A 16838-nucleotide genomic window follows, 5' to 3' on the forward strand; every position below is an offset into this window, starting at 1 on the left:
CGCCCGAAAGTCTGGACACAGCATACTTTGAACGCAGGTCTCTGATGAAAATCACTGTTGACAATTCCGACCCATTGCGTGGCAAATTCTTTACTAAAAACTCGTCTAGTTATTTGAGATCATTGTTGTACACTACTCAAAAGATGCCCTCGTGGCTGCTGTGAACACAAAATTACAAGTCTGTGAACAACAGCAATATTTGATGAGCATTTGTACATTTTCTAAAAAGTACTCACCTTTTTTGCTGGACACGTTTTGGCAAATTTAATTAGTATACTTATGTATTAGAGTTCACAATTTAGGTAAAATGCACAAAAATTTGCGCTAAGTTAAAATGGATTATTCAATTAGATCTTAGAGAATATTTGTGTTTATGAGCGTTTGTACTTTTAACTGAGAAATGCTTTCCCAACTTTCCATAATTACAAAAAAGAACCGCCATAAAAAAGAAAAGCCTGTAAATCTAATTCGCATACCAATAATTATTTTTTAACTCATCAATCATGAATGAAGCACAAATGTCCCCTACGTCCCACAAACATTTGACTTCGCAGTTTTCATGTACCAGTATCCTCTCCCTTCCAAAGGTTTATCGTCGGCCCAGTTCTGTATCAGAATATCCTAAGAATATAATGCTACCTCATTATTTGTAGTCTATTCGCATAGATGTTTTTCTGAAAATTGACTGAGCATCTTTGGATTTGATTCGCTTAAGGTTCATAGGAAAATCAGAAAAAAAAGGAAACTTTCAAAAAAAACTTTGAAATTTTGGACGATGCGCTTTTTGAGCATGACGATGACATAAAATCTTAAAATGTATGCAATTTTAAATGTTTCTATTAATAAATAAGCATTTCAACTTTTTTCGCATGTGTCCTTCTTTCTACATATGTGCATATACTTGCTATTGGTTATATGGCTATTAATTATACTTTTGCTTTTTAGTTTTTTTTACAAAGTTCGGTAGATCTGGTAATATGTTTGCCTTTTCTTTCCAATTTTGTTCTGGTCTCAGTGAAGTTAGACAGGATCCACGGTCTCAGCTCATTGCTGCTTCCGTGAACAGTTCTTAACTGCTGGTACCACATGCTTGATGGAAAAGAAAAAGCAGATTCGTCACGTCTATGGAATGTGTACCAATTGGCAGTGAATTAGGATTCTGCATTATGCACCACATGTCATGACCGGAGGGTCATAAAATTCGGCGGCAATAACGTTGACCCTAATGATGATGATGACGATGATGATGATGATGATGATGATTATGATTACGATGATGATGATGATGATGATGATGATGATGATGATGATGATGATGATGATGATGATGATGATGATGATGATGATGATGATGATGATGATGATGATGATGATGATGATGATGATGATGATGATGATGATGATGATGATGATGATGATGATGATGATGATGATGATGATGATGATGATGATGATGATGATGATGATGATGATGATGATGATGATGATGATGATGATGATGATGATGATGATGATGATGATGATGATGATGATGATGATGATGATGATGATGGTACCACATGGAAGAATGTTGGCAAGAATGAAGGAAGAATGTTGGCAAGAATCAAGGACCTTCACGAGAGTACTGCGTACAAAGTCAGGAGCAACAGAGAAGTCAGTTCGCAGTGGATTCCACAAAGAGGCCTCCGTGAGGGATGCCCGTCTTCGCCAATACTTTTCAATCTCTTCCACCAAGTGGTCATGCGAGCAGCGGAACTGGAGCGAGAAAATGATGTTCTGACAATAACCTACCTACCTGGTAGCGCATGTATCACTCAGAGACGAGACCAGAAGAACCAAGAAGCACAGTCTTTCCAAATCAAAAACGTCCTCTTTGCCGATGACACAACAATCCTCTGCCAGCCTACCTATATGGAGAACGCAAAGAACACAACCAAGAGAATCATGGGTCTCTTCGAAGAGAAGACGAACGAGTCTAAGGAAGAAGACATCATCCTCGGTGAGCCTAGTGCAGCAGAAACGAGATTCCTCGGAACTTGGATGGGTGAAATTGAAGACACAAACACCCGAGTCAAGAGAGGTATGGGTGCGTGGTCCAAAGTCAAACGGAGACTGAAGCATTCCCGATTGACAAAAAAAAACACAAGCGCGTGTCATCGAGGCGGTTGTTGAGAGCGCCATGCTGTACAACTGCAGCGTCAGAACCTGGTCTATCGGAGAAATAAACCGGCTTCAGAAGAAAGTAGACAAGTGCTACCGATATGTGTGGAGCGGGAAGACACAACCCCCACTAAAGGAAATGGAAAAGAAGAAGAAAAACATGTGGAACGTAAGAAAAGAGTTGATGATAAAATCAGTCAGAGCTAAGATTGAGCGCAGAAGCTTAGAACGACTGGCACATGTCATCCGCCTGCCAGAAAAAAGAAAAACAAGACGAATCGCTTTCGGTTGGCTGAGCAAGTTGGAAGAGACGCCCAAACCAAAAAAGAAATATCGTTGCACCCCCAGATACTGGATGAAACTCACCAGAGAAGCAGGGTGGGATCCATTGCATGTTGAAGACCAAGCCAGGGACAGGAAGTTATGGAAGCTAATGATCAAAGAGAGAGTCACTCACATTGAACAGTGGGAAGAATCAAAAGAAAATGGATACGTGGGCTCTCCGCTGAAAAGATCAGAAGAAGTTACCAGAGAAGAAGAAGCAACGGAATGTCCCCACTGCAAGAAGATCTGCAAATCCAGAGCTGGATTAGCCAATCACATCAAAAAGATGCACCGAGGATCCAGAGTTGTGCATAAATGTGTTCGATGTGCGGCCGAATTCAATCAGAAAGCAAGTCTGAAAAATCACCAAAAGAAATGCCAAGGAACGACAAGCCCAACCAAATATGTCCCGAAGACAAAGACGTGCCCGATATGCCAAGAACAGAAGTCAGCCACAAACATAGCCAAACACATCGCGAGCTGTACCAGACGACATAGGGGGACCCCAACGGGGTGATTACCCGAGACCAGACCAGACCAGATTATGATTACGATGATGATGATGATGATGATGATGATGATGATGATGATGATGATGATGATGATGATAATGATGATGATGATGATGATGATGATGATGATGATGATGATGATGATGATGATGATGATGATGATGATGATGATGATGATGATGATGATGATGATGATGATGATGATGATGATGATGATGATGATGATGATGCTGATGATGATGATGATGATGATGATGATGATGATGATGATGATGATGATGATGATGATGATGATGATGATGATGATGATGATGATGATGATGATGATGATGATGATGATGATGATGATGATGATGATGATGATGATGATGATGATGATGATGATGATGATGATGATGATGATGATGATGATGATGATGATGATGATGATGATGATGATGATGATGATAAACTATGTAGGCAACTGGCAAATAAAGATTTGAATCCACTTCTCCAGTGATCACTCCTTGGTGGGACCAATCCAGTCCGTGACAAATTCATTGAGATACTGAGACTTTGATCCAAGAAAGATAACTTCCATTAAAGGTAACTTTTAGTAATTTTGATGTATGATTATTCATTCATTTAACCAGTGCTTTTAATCATCCAATTTAACATTCTTTTGTTTTCGCAATATTTTCCTAAAATTCATTATTAAATCTATCGTTTTGTAAAGAGAATTTTCCCAGTCTCTGAAAAAAGTTTTGCCAAGAGCTTTTTCTTGGTGAAACTACTATCTTGACATACTTTTTCCGGAATTAGTTTGAAAACTGGCCAGCGACGGTTCAGACATCCAAATTTTTTCTCTGATTTTTTTTCTCTTGAGAGAGTTAAAATTGACTTGATCGGAATATGGCCATAGTAAAAAACTCAGAAATGAAAGTTCAGTATTCATTACTTGGTTACTCTGAGACAATGATGCGGGTTGTTCGGCGCTAGTCATACAAACACGCTGCTAAATTTTCTTTTGGATCTAATTAAACGTCTATTGATTAATCTACGTTTCCCGGTATTCCTCTTTCAGTTCTGTTGTTTGCATAATTAAGTCGTTAAATTTTGATCCAGTATTTTTAAGCCCTGGTAAGTCCCCATTTAGTTCTTATAAAAAATTAAACTAGCATTTATTTTACAATTATTCCTATCGAGATTGATTCAACTCCTCTAAAGTTACATTTTTCTCCATTCGATTTTCTGCTTCATTCTTTAGCTTATGAATGTTCTCTCGTTTCAATGTCTGCTATGACCAAGTCATCAATCCAAGTATCCAATAACTGCTTGGCGCATCCGATGTTTCTTTCATTTCCTGATTTTTTATTATTTTTTTTCAAGAAACAAAAGCGAGTGTTCTAATTACTGGATGTGAGAATTTTAAGCACTCAAGACGTAAACTTAAACTACCACAGGTGTGAATACTTTTTTACTAGAATATAAACAAAGCCTTTTCAGATTGTGAACTACACTTGAGCGGTTTGGTGAGTCTATTTGTTCATTTTGAGATGGTGATTCCTTCTGACGATGTTCTTTTGTGAAATTATGTTCAGACGAGTCTAAATGTTTTCGAGTCTAAATTTAGATGAATTCTAATTGCTGTCGAGCAAAATCAAAAATTGTGCGCATCTGAGGACGTTAGGGATTTGAGGCTCAGTAAAGTAAAAAGGAAAGTTTCTTTACGCATTTTTGCACAAAAAATTAAAAGCAGTAAACTAAATTGAGAAATACGACTATTAATTGTAGCACGCTTAATACCCAACCCGATTTGTTTTGGTAGCATTTTGTTATAAACCCCTCCACCTGCAAAATCATCAGCTCGATTTTGACTCTTTGACCTTAATTTTTACCGCGACCTATCGCAATTTTGCAATCTTTTTGGTTAATTGCGTACTTTGCTTTCAACGAACAAATCAATACAGTCAACGTTGGACCGCACACTCTACAACATGCCAAAAACAAAAAAAAACATGAGAGAAGACCCGATTGACAACAAATCGTACAAATTTAAGTAATTCTCCCAGGCTTTGGGGATTGATTTTTTTCACCCAGGCTTGTGGGATTGATTTTTGTGCAACTCACGCAAAATTGAGTGTAATTTTAACCCACCTGCACTGTGTTAGAACACTCGAAGATTCCTATGAGACCGCACCAAAATGTCGTGTAGAAACACGTGAGAGGTTACATGAAATTTTGGCTACTTTTTTCTTTGGCTTCTTTTTTCTTTTTTACAATTGGCAATTTTCTGTGGTCTTTCTAGACATTATCGTTTCTTCATACGTGAATTTCTGATTGTTTTCATTACAGGAAGAACGTGTTTTCTAACCACGCAAACATTCTTGCGAATCGCACGAAAAATGATAATAGTAAGCCCAAAAAAATGTGTAGTTTCACACGATTTAACATCTAATCTGGCTTTTCCTCGTCTGATGACTTTTCTCAAGAAACACTTTTGGATTTAATAACATGATTTGTCTTATATATTTTTTCACTGTTCAAAACAGCCTACAATTTTTTTTCTCAAAAAAAAATTTTCAATTGCATTAGATAAATGCAGCAAAAAAATTTCAAACTTAAATTTTTTTCACAGAACCTCAACTTTTTTTGAACTGAAATTCATTTGATCGCATAAGAACTCCTATTTGTCTGATTGAAATTTTGAAATTTTATCTTATATTGAATTATTGCAACAAAATTGAAAGAAGACTAGCATGTTGGCCATAGTTGTGGCCTAACATCTCAATTTAGGGTTCAGTAGTTTTTGTGCAATTTTTTTTGAAATTAGAGCGGGAAACTCGACAAACAAAATTTAGCACAAGATTGACTACAAAAATGCGAGAACTGCATGTCAGCTTTTTTTTATTTCTTGATTTTTGAAGAAAACAGCCGAAAACAACTTGCAGACAATTTTTTTATACGCTCTTAAGTGCTTTGAAAATTGCGCATTCATCATTGGAGAAAATTTTTATTGAGTGGAATTACAGGAGACGGAATTTTTATACAATTAATTGTGTGTTTGTTCATAAAACGGGTTAAAACAAGAAGAGTTGTGTAAGTTTTCACAAAAAAATCTAAATCCCCTCCCATCGAGTGTATCTTTGGTTTTTTTATTATATATCTCCCATTAAAATTGAAATATATTATCTTATCATTCGGTTTGTCTATTCGTTTCTTCCCATTTTCTATCATCTCGTGTGATTTGTTCAGACTTCAAAATTACTATTTATTTCTTTTCATCTGTGGTCCTTCACCCGTTTAGCCATTTCTTAGTAGTAATAAAATGACCATATATGATATCAAACAAATCACAACATATTTCCTGGTACGATCTTTAGAACTACTAAAAGATCAGACATGTTCCTTTTCATGGCTACCAAGAAATCATTTTTAACATAGTATAACAACCAAGAATCATACATCTTTTTTTCTTCAAACTTTTTCCATTATGTTTTTTGTAAATTTTATTGGGTAAAGCATCACATTTAAGTGATTTCCTGACATCATTTTGATGATCCACCAAGAGACCCTAGCGTACAGTATCATTTGCAGAGTTGCGCATTACATAAAATATTAAATCTAGTCAGATATCTAAAGTTTTATTCTCTCTGAAGCCAGTCAATACCTATAAAAGCTCATTTATAAAAAATATTTTGAAAATTTTTTGCGCCCAACATAAAATTCTTTTTGTGAATTTGTTTAGTTTGCGAGTAGTTCATTTAGCGCACACAAGGAATCAAATGTGGATTGCAAATGCGGTATAATAATTTAATATGCCCTCTGACTACATTATACAGGAAAATGTGGCACTAATTATTGTTTTATGTGTCATATATGACCATGTATGATTTCCAAAAAATGTACTCAACTCCAGGAGGAAATGAAAATTGTACAAATTTCAGGCTTTTTAACTTTTCTCTAAGATCCTTGTATTTTCGTATATGATCCTTGTTTGATAACCAAGAGTTCATACAAATCATTTATGACCTAGTATGATTGCTATGAATCATATATGACCTAGTATGAGGATTAAGAATTTTTTATGATGGGCAACCAGGGCAGGTTATTTCTAGAATTGTTTGGTCTGATATATTATATATATATTTTTTGGTTCAATAGCTTCCTAACGTTGAAGAACGGATCAACAACATGTAGAATTTTGTATATTCCATAACACTAACGTTTCTATAGCGAATATAGTAACAGCTTTTGGCTTTTTGAATACCCTCTCCAGTTCGAGTGAAAATATTATTTGCTTGGTTGGCATTGTGGCCTTAATAATGCAATAGCACCATGAATGTCATACTGAGCTTTTGTACTTGCAACTAAAAACACATTTTATCCCATACCTGCCCTCTTTCACTAAAATAACAAAACCCATCAATCATCCATCTCAAATGAAAAAAAAGAATAGTTTCATTTGATGTTTATCTTTAACAAGTTTTCCCTTTGGTCTGAAAACATTCTTGATATTTTATGTTTACTATATTAATCTCAATAAATCGAATAAAATTTGAATAATTGATTTGCGATTTGTTTGATTATAATCAATAGCGAAATTAAACGTTTGTGATGAGCCGCACTTCATAACGTTTTTTTAAAACAATGGATGGTAATTTACATGCGCAATCGTACAAAATCATCTTCAAAGTCCGGTTCGCAGACTTCAGGGTGATCCTTGCAAATATAGTTGACCTTGAACCAGCGATATGTTAAATTTTGTATTACTTCTCTCGCTGAATACCCTACTATATGAACGTGTGATCCATCGCTTGAAAGTAGCACGGTTGCTTTTTCCAAGTCCAGTTCAGCCCCACCCATTTGGACGACAATAAGGTGGGTGGTGTTTGATCCAAACTCAATTTGCTCGATCACATTTAGGCAGAGATCTGGGTAATATCTGAGCTGTTAAATAAAAAGAAATTGGTACATATAATGAGGAAAGGGGCCAGGCTCGGTTTATGTTTTTAAACCTGTTTATTCCCACGAATCATTCTCCTTGCATCTGTTCATTTTTTCGTACCTTAGCTCTCTTTACTGAGAAAATGTATTTTCATTAAAAAAATTTTTCCGCAAAAAAGTGATGGTTTGTTTTATTTTTTTTTCTCATTTTCCTTTTTTCGTTGTTTCCTTTCTTGCTAATTCAATCTAAACGACTGAAAATCAAGGTTAAAATGAGAAATCAATTTATGTTAATACTTCAACTTCATTAACGCGCCAAAAATTAAAACTTTGATTTAGTCGCTCTTTTTTCGTGAGCTGAAATTACTTTTTTCCATGGTTTTGATGAAAAATTTATTACTCATTTTTTCCCTTATCTTTGCGTATCAATTTTGCAAATTATATTCCCCTCTTGGAGAGTAAAAATTTTTAAGCTTGAATAGTGACCACATATCTTGGTTGGCTGTAAACGGTTGCTAGGTGCGACTGATAATAATTGAGCCAGGTAACAGCGATTTTCAGTCAAAAGAGCTAATCTCTTATGAGTCATTTTTAATGTCATCGAAAACTGGCTATGAGTTTTCATGGCGCGGTGCCCGACGAACATGGCATTAGCTAACAATTTATTTGTTATCATCTGATGCAATTTTATATTCCTCTGCCACACCAAGACAGAAACTTGGCCGAATTCATGGCTGAAATTGTATTGATAGTAGATCACTACTATGAAGGTGCGATTATGTAGAAAGAAAAATTTAATTACTTTCTGTCTCCTAAACGCAATTGTCCCCTGTACTGAACTCCAAGTTTAAAGCAGTACTAGGTAAGGCTAAACGCAAGACTTAGAACGTACTGGGCAACACTTAGTCTTACAAGTCTGGCAAGTCTTGGCCAAGACTTGGGTAACACATGCAAATTGATTCCCAAGTCTAAAGTAACTGTTCAACAACATTCGAGAGAGCAATTCAAGTTGACCGCGTGGGTCTATTTGGGCCAGATTGGGACAATTTGAGGGTATTCCAGGTGTCCTGAGGCCGTTTTCAGCCGTTTTTCAGCAATTTTGAGCCGAATTTCTGCCGAAGATTGGCATTTCTTGATTTTTCAAGTTTCATTCAAGCTTTCTTTTGAGTGGCCAAATTGGTTATCAAAAAGTATCGTAAGGGTGCGTTTGGTACTCCGAGGGCCTCTCAGCCGAAACAGCATCGATCCAATAAATGTGACATATTATGATCAGCGCACAGGACAATCCAGCCAATCCAGCTTGAGCCAAGCTTGAGCCAAAAATCAATTAATGTTCCACAATGCCGGCTAATTTGGGAGCCAATGTTGCCCTCATTTAGTTATAGTGTGCCAATTTTATGGGCTATTGAGAAAATTTTGAGTTATTAGAACACGAGTAGATGGTAACAAGTATCGAAATGGGTCAACTTGCCCTATGCTCGCCGCATGTGAACAAAAAACCACTAGAGAGAAAGCGAACTTTTGTTCAAACACCGTTTTGTCACTCTACTCTAAGATTATATCGAAATTTCACGCCGAAACCAATCGCTTTTTCGCTCCACTTCATGTTTCGGCGTGACCAAAATCAGTGCTCCAATTTTTCTTCAAAAATCATGAAAATGTGTGAACAGATCTTAAAAAAAGACAGCGTACCGATACATTTCAATTTCTTTGAATTGTAAAAAAAAAACCACGATGTGTCCAATAAAAGCCGCTTCAGCTTTGCGGCTATTAATAAATGAAACGAATTGATTTTTATTCTCATAATGATTCAATTTGAGGACCAAACTTACAGCATTAGTGTCTGTAACTGTGAGTTTTCCTAACCTCGCAGGAATTTGTGGCATGAGATTTAAAATTGGTAAAAACTACTTTGAGTTTAAAAACATTTTGTAGCAATTCATTCTAATCTGTTGGTTAGTTCATTCGAAGCTTTAAATATACTTTGCAAACTGCAGGAATATTGCCACCAATGATTCCAATAACACCAATTAGGATTTAACGAAAAGAAGAAAAATTATAAATAAGATTAAGGCACAAAACATTTTCTAAATCTCGCATTGGATTTCGTTGTTTTCAATAATCCTATTTCTTCATGAGAAGATGTAATGCTAATATCAATGCCAATAAGCATTACAGATGGTATCTAAGATTTATAAGATCAAAGTTCAATTTACGGTCATTTCAAACTCGGTTTTATGGGTTTCTGCCGTTTCGACATTGACTTGCTATTTTGCATTTTTGACTTGCGGTTTTGATATTGCCTATGTTGGTTGTGGATTGTTGTCCTTGGCAATTACTGCCTGAAGAGCACTTGAACAGAACGAGAAAAAAAAGGAGAATAGCCTAGAGAAATCAAACAGAATTTTATCAAAATGCTGAACGAGCTGTTAACTAAGGTAAAACAAAACAAGTAATTATTCGTCGAAGTAAAAGCAAAAAGGACCACTTTAATAGCGGATGAATGAGGATATAGAAAAACACATCAACCGATGCTTTTTGATAAAGGAGAAAAGTCGGGCAAAAAGAAAAAAGAAAAGTCGGGCAAAAAGAAAAGCAAATCTAAGAAACCCCTTAAATTTTAAATTTCTGTATTGTTTGTACAGTCTCTACTGATGTTTCAGCACTCTTAAGGACGCAAGTTTTGCTTTTTCGTTAATCAACCACACAACAACACGGTACGAAAACCCGTGGCACTGGAAAACACTCATAACAAGAGAAAGCAGCAAAGTCTACAGAAAACTGCAAAATATATTTACTTATTTAATAAAAAATATATGCGCTAACGAAGCTTAGATTGTTTTACTCAATATCAATGAACCCACCACCAACTCTATATAAATAACTGAATATGAAAAAAAACACTCTGAAAGGCAGAAAAAACAGTGATTAGGCAGGAAATGTTAAAATTGAGTCTGTTCTTTTCACCTGAAACAAACTAACTTCAAATATTAACACCGAATTTTAATCCACACAAAGATTCACATCAACATTGAAGCTAACCACAAAAACTACAAACTTAAAATTTGGCACAGAGTACAAAAACCGCAGAAAAGCCTCCAAAACGGAGAATTGTGAAAACAGCTCAACCTTGCTTATCAAACTCCAATACAATGTTGAGATGGTCAACAATGCTTCCCAACAACGTTTCGTTAGAATGGTTTAGAATGCCCACTTTAACCGAAAAAAAATTAATAACTAAAAAGAGCATTGAAAAAGAGCCGCTGAAGTTCAAAATATTTTGTTCGGTTAGTAAAAATTATTTTTTCTCTAACTTTTCTCGCTCTCTCTCAAAAACGCATCTTGAACTAAATATCACTCTCTCTTGTCTCCGCTCTTTTTTGTTATGCCGTTTGACACAAACACTTAAATTTGACGCGCGGTTTTGATTTTTACGTCTTGTTTTAGAAACACTCCGAATGTTATCAATAAAATTTATACTCCACAGATACCCCTCTTTGCGTCGTAAAAAGGCAGAGCCTCAATAGAATTCTAATCCTTTTTATTGTAAAAGAGCGCGCTATAATAGCCGGATGAGACGATGAGGGCTTCAATTATCATTCGGACTACAATGATTGATTTTTGACGATCATGGTCAACCACAAATTGGCATTTTTTAAATGGCATTAAAAAAATTGATGGTCTTAGATATGATATCTAAGAAAACAATAGGTTTTTTCATTTGTTTTTGATTTTTCTAATCAGCAAGAAAGCAAGCCTTCAAAAAACATTTAAAAATATCTGTTCTTCTTTTTTCACTTTGATTAGATGAGGCACGACAAGAACAAAAACATGAAAAAATTAGAAAAAAACAGTATAAAAATACGTCATAGCAAACTTTAACGAGCTTTACGAGAATTATCTTGTACTGCAGTTACCTCACCATGAAAAAATGGGAACACGAGGCCAGCAATTTTTCTGCTAAATCATTTTCGGACCAAAGTAACATTGTAAACAGTACTGATACATGCTAATCCAATTATAAAATAGTAATCCGATTATAAAGCAGAGTAACTTAAGAGCTGTTCAAAGGGTAAAATAAAATTAAAATTCAAAATTAAACCCAAAATTAAAATTTAAAAGTTGATGAAATCAGACTAGTTGTTTTAGGAGCACTTTTTATTGAAAAAAAAACATGAACATTTAGATGTTATACTTATTTATGGTCCCTTATTTTTAGAAAAAAATTAATTCTTGTGACACCTCCTTTTCCTCTTCTTTTTTTGTTATTCTGCGACAAAAAAGTTGATTGAGAGTATTCACAGTATGCTTATTAAGATTGCAAAGAGAGCAAATCCAGAATTTGGTTTTGTACTGTTCAGAGTATTTTCAGAGATCCGTTGCATTTACTATGGTTTTTAGTCTGAACAGTACAAAAAGTGACATGATCATAATCTGGTCAGACAAAAAACAGTCTGGGAAATACTATGATTCAGCCCTGATTTACTATGTCACTATTATTCGGGTTGGAATGATCTTTTTAAAGGGTTAACTGAAGTAAAGTAATCTATATTTGCGATATAATAGGAGACACATTTGGAAACCATCGGAAAGAGGAGTTGATACGAAACATTGCAATTCGGAAATTCTTGCTAGAGGATCCATAAAATGAAAAATACTAATAGGAACCGTGTTATCGGTTTGTATTCAATTGGATGGCTACGTTGAAAGTTTTTTGCATTAGCCTTTCGTCTTTGGGATCATAGATCACTATTAAGTTAGTGCAACATTGTAGATTTTTTAAATAAACATTTTACCACACTTTTTTGAGCTTGTTTTTTGATCAAAAAAACTTACAGATAATGAGCTCAAATGTTTGTTGGCTTCAGAATAGTCGGATAGCTGAGCCAAAAATTCCGAAGGCGAGAACCCCTGCAATTGTCCCTTTGCCACGTAATGTGCTACTTGGAAAGCACAACAATCATCTGAAACAATCACAAGTTATACGAAAAAACGTCAAGGTGTCAGTTGTTTTAACCCCAAAATGGAGTGCGAAATGCTCTGAAGTCGTAAAAATTATTCCAGAAAGGTGCTCAATGTGCTCAATGTGTTGAAGCTTTTAGGTATTCATCACTGCTGAATGAGGTGAAAATCAATTTTTCAACACTTGTCAACGTATTTCTTGCAACAATTGAGCGTATTTTTCCGCAAATATCTCACTGACAGTTGCTAAAGAAGTGAAAACTATTGTTCAATTATATGCTGAAAATGCACATTTTTTATTAAGAAAGCGTGCAAAATGATAAAAATATGTGCCGAAACTATGGAAACAATGCAAGAAAAGTTTGAAAGGTGTTAAGCTTTTGTAAAGAATGTGCTAACAAGGAGGCTCGGTAATGTGCGTATGCACATAATGTTCAGACCGCGCTCATCCACAACCTTAAATTAATTGGCTACCAAACGATGAAGAGGTTGAAAGTTTTCAAAAACATACATATTGCGCAAAAAACAACTAATGGAAAAAAATAATGCCACTTTAGAGGGCCGATGAAATTTGCTGATAGGACTACTAGAAAAAACAATAAAAACAAATGACAAACATTAATTACGACCAAAACTCGACGTCTAACAGTGAAAAAACTCGCATCAGATAAAACCCTAACAAAACAGGTGAACATAAGCAATTGAGAGCTGTCATTATCTAGTGTACGTCATACGACTACAAGAAGGGGGACAAATACCGGCAAAATTAAAAAGTTCTTTTCAAATTTGCGCGAAAACGCCCCTGAAGCCGGTAAAAACAATAAAATTGTCGCTAAGAGCATTAAAAATGTCAAATTGGGCAATGTTTCAAAGCCAATGGGACCTACCATTATTGTTATAATTTCAAATGAAAACAAATATTCTTTAAATTTCACAAATATATAAAAAAAATCTCAAACGCTTTATGATATCTTAGAGTAACAGAATTAACAAAACCGAAAAACAAATGGTTGAAATTAAAAACAGTATAAAGATTAGCTTATAGCTCACTTGAAATGAGCTGAGACACCTCTTTACAGAGACTAAGCTGAAATCGACTGACAAAATTCAAAATGGCGAAGCTCAAAACCAAACATATTTTACATATTTTAAAAACAAATGTTTTCGATGTCATAACAGAAATAAGATTTCAACAATAAGAGATTGATTGAGATTAAGTTGCATCAGCTGAGGAAGCCATTTTGGCCTGTTATTAATCAGACTAAGTCATGAGACTAAAAATAACAAAAAAACAGGAACAACAAAAACTTCGAAAAAATATTTTGGGACACCACAGTGTCCAGGGCACTATGTTTATGAGATGTTATCTGCAAGAACTGTAAATCATCGTCTGCTTCTTATCTGAACATCAACCGGTCCTCCATATGAAAAAGAACCACAGAAAAATGACAACAAAATGAAACCCAAAACTTAACAGTATATAAATCTGAAAAATTATTTATGAAATTAAATGATATCGGAGACATCAGTCAATACATATATCAACCAGAGAAAATAATTTTAGTCTTCCAAAAAATTTGAGACCTCTCATTCGCGACGTTCAGCTGGTGACAAAAAAATAAGAGCAAAAATATGACAGTTTGTTCTTATTTATTTTAATGATTATTTTAATTATTTTAATACATATATCAACCAGAGAAAATAATTTTAGTCTTCCAAAAAATTTGAGACCTCTCATTCGCGACGTTCAGCTGGTGACAAAAAAAATAAGAGCAAAAGTTTGCTCATTAAAAATCATTAAAATAAATAGCTACAAATTGAAATTTTCAAATAGGTTCAGTTATACGTTCTAAAGAATCAATCGAGACATATCATTATCAGATATTTTTCGCACAACAACAAAAATAAAAAAATAGTCAACAAAATTTTGCAACAAGATTGTGTTACAGCATAAGAGCATGATTTATTCAACAAAAACAACTAACGTTTACTTCAATTCCGCCTGTCAATAAGGCTGTAGATAGATGAAAGTCCTGAAAAAAATATTATCAAACCAAAACTTTAGTTAATTATTTAACCGTTAGAGACAACAAATTATAACTGACACGAAATGGTTTTCCGCTTGTTTACAGGAGTTGAGAGAAATAAGATTCATTAGTGGTGAAGTTCAAGAAATCACCAACATTTTCTAATAACAATTATAATCATCAATCATAAGAGACTTTAGTTAACAAGTGAAATCACTGTCTATGTTCAATTAAATCTCAAAATTATTAATTGAATCTTTGATTGGTGAGACTGAGTTTTTGGCTACAAAACGTATGATATATGGAAGCAAAAGATAAGAAATCTGTGAGAAAATTTGAAAACAATTGGTCAGAGCCAAGAAAATCTTGAGCTTGACCCTGAAAACGTAATACATATTTGTTGAGCCTCCCTTTTTTTTAAAAAGTGTCTGTCAAAAACTGAGCGTTGATTTGAAATCCTGAAATACTTGTTGGTAATTTACGTAAAATATTTAAATGCGGAAAGATTTTTGAAAAGAAAACAGTCGACGCCCCATTATAGGTAAAATTTTTTAAAAGATGATCAGAGCCCTGAAAATCATGAGCTTGACCCTGAAAACATAATAGATATTTGTTGAGCCTCCCTTTTTTTAAAAAAGTGTCTGTCAAAAACTGAGCCTTGATTTGAAATCCTGAAATACTTGTTGGTAATTTACGTAAAATATTTAAATGCGGAAAGATTTTTGAAAAGAAAACAGTCGACGCCCCATTAAAGGTAAAATTTTTTAAAAGACGGTCAGAGCAATTAAAATCATGAGCCTGACCCTGAAAAGGTAATATATATTTGTTGAGCCTCCCTTTTTTTCTAAAAAGTGTCTGTCAAAAACTGAGCCTTGATTTGAAATCCCGAAATCCTTGTCGGTAATTTACATAAAATTTTTAAATGCGGAAACTTTTTGAAAAAAAAGCAGTCCGCGCAACATTAAAGGTAAAACTTTTTAACGCAGGGATCCATTCTGAGATCAAGACCAGCCCTGACATTGCTGCGTCTAAGCAAACAATGAATGTTTAACAAATGCATGCGAAATACATCAATTGTAAAACAACATTTTTCAGTCTATCAAAAATAAATTAAGCATTTCATACAATTATTGAGTTACAATTATTTGCAAAAAATTGTCGGAATTCTAGTTTTAGAAGACTCTCAAAGCCAATAGTTGAACAAAGAGCTCTCTTTTTCAACTTACAAAGGATATGACCAGAGTTTTAAGCTGTCGACATCCAGCAAATCAAAAGAAAATGAGCTAAAAACACCTTTGTTCCCATATTGACAAAAAGTTTAATTTTTGAGAAATCTAGCATAAATTCAAGCCAAAAACACTCGTATCGAACCATTAATCAAAGCTCCTAAATCTTTAAAAATAAAATCAATCCCAACGTTAACAGTTTTTATTTATTTCATCAAAATTGACGAAAGTTTTTATCAAAAATACGAAACATTTGAAAAAAAAACGACTGAAAAACGTCTTCTTTATTTAAAAATATAAATCTCCATTACTCCCTGTAAGAACCGAAAATCATTAAAATCTCTTTAATTCCAAATTGTACGCTGGACGAGCTTTCTAATGATTCCACTCACAACTCTCTACGATGATTATATCGATAGGCCAAATTTGACACTGAGCGAAAAAACCCATTTGAGTGTATAGTTCCTGCTCCCACTAAAGTGGGTTGGAACAAAAAGTCGACTGGCGCAGATCCGAGGACACTTGTCACCGGAGTAGATGTGGTGCAGTGAAAGAAAGGCCATTTGTTGTTTACGAGAATAGGTTTCGAGATCGAGCTTGGTTGGTAAATGTCATCTCAGAAAAGAAACAGAAAGTGTCATAATCCAAATCCAATTAGACACGCGAGATCCGTTTCATCTACGTGCAATATAAAACAGATA

The 16838-nt window shown here is 34.7% G+C and overlaps 1 protein-coding gene across 1 annotated transcript in view; it reads right to left on the reverse strand.

Annotated features, from left to right (window-relative positions):
* Positions 1 to 7553: 7553 nt before the first annotated feature.
* LOC142350828 (uncharacterized) overlaps positions 7554 to 16838 on the reverse strand; it is a 40766-nt gene continuing 31481 nt past the window's right edge. Inside the window, exons 5-6 of the mRNA XM_075402788.1 lie at positions 12759 to 12886; positions 7554 to 7925 (exon numbers count right to left, since the gene is read on the reverse strand). Coding sequence (XP_075258903.1) covers positions 7638 to 7925; positions 12759 to 12886 — 416 coding nt within the window. The 3' untranslated portion in view covers positions 7554 to 7637. The remainder of the gene's footprint in view (positions 7926 to 12758; positions 12887 to 16838) is intronic.

This window comes from Convolutriloba macropyga, chromosome 12, assembly GCF_964194025.1.
Source record: "Convolutriloba macropyga chromosome 12, txConMacr16.3, whole genome shotgun sequence".
Lineage (NCBI taxonomy): Eukaryota > Metazoa > Xenacoelomorpha > Acoela > Convolutidae > Convolutriloba > Convolutriloba macropyga.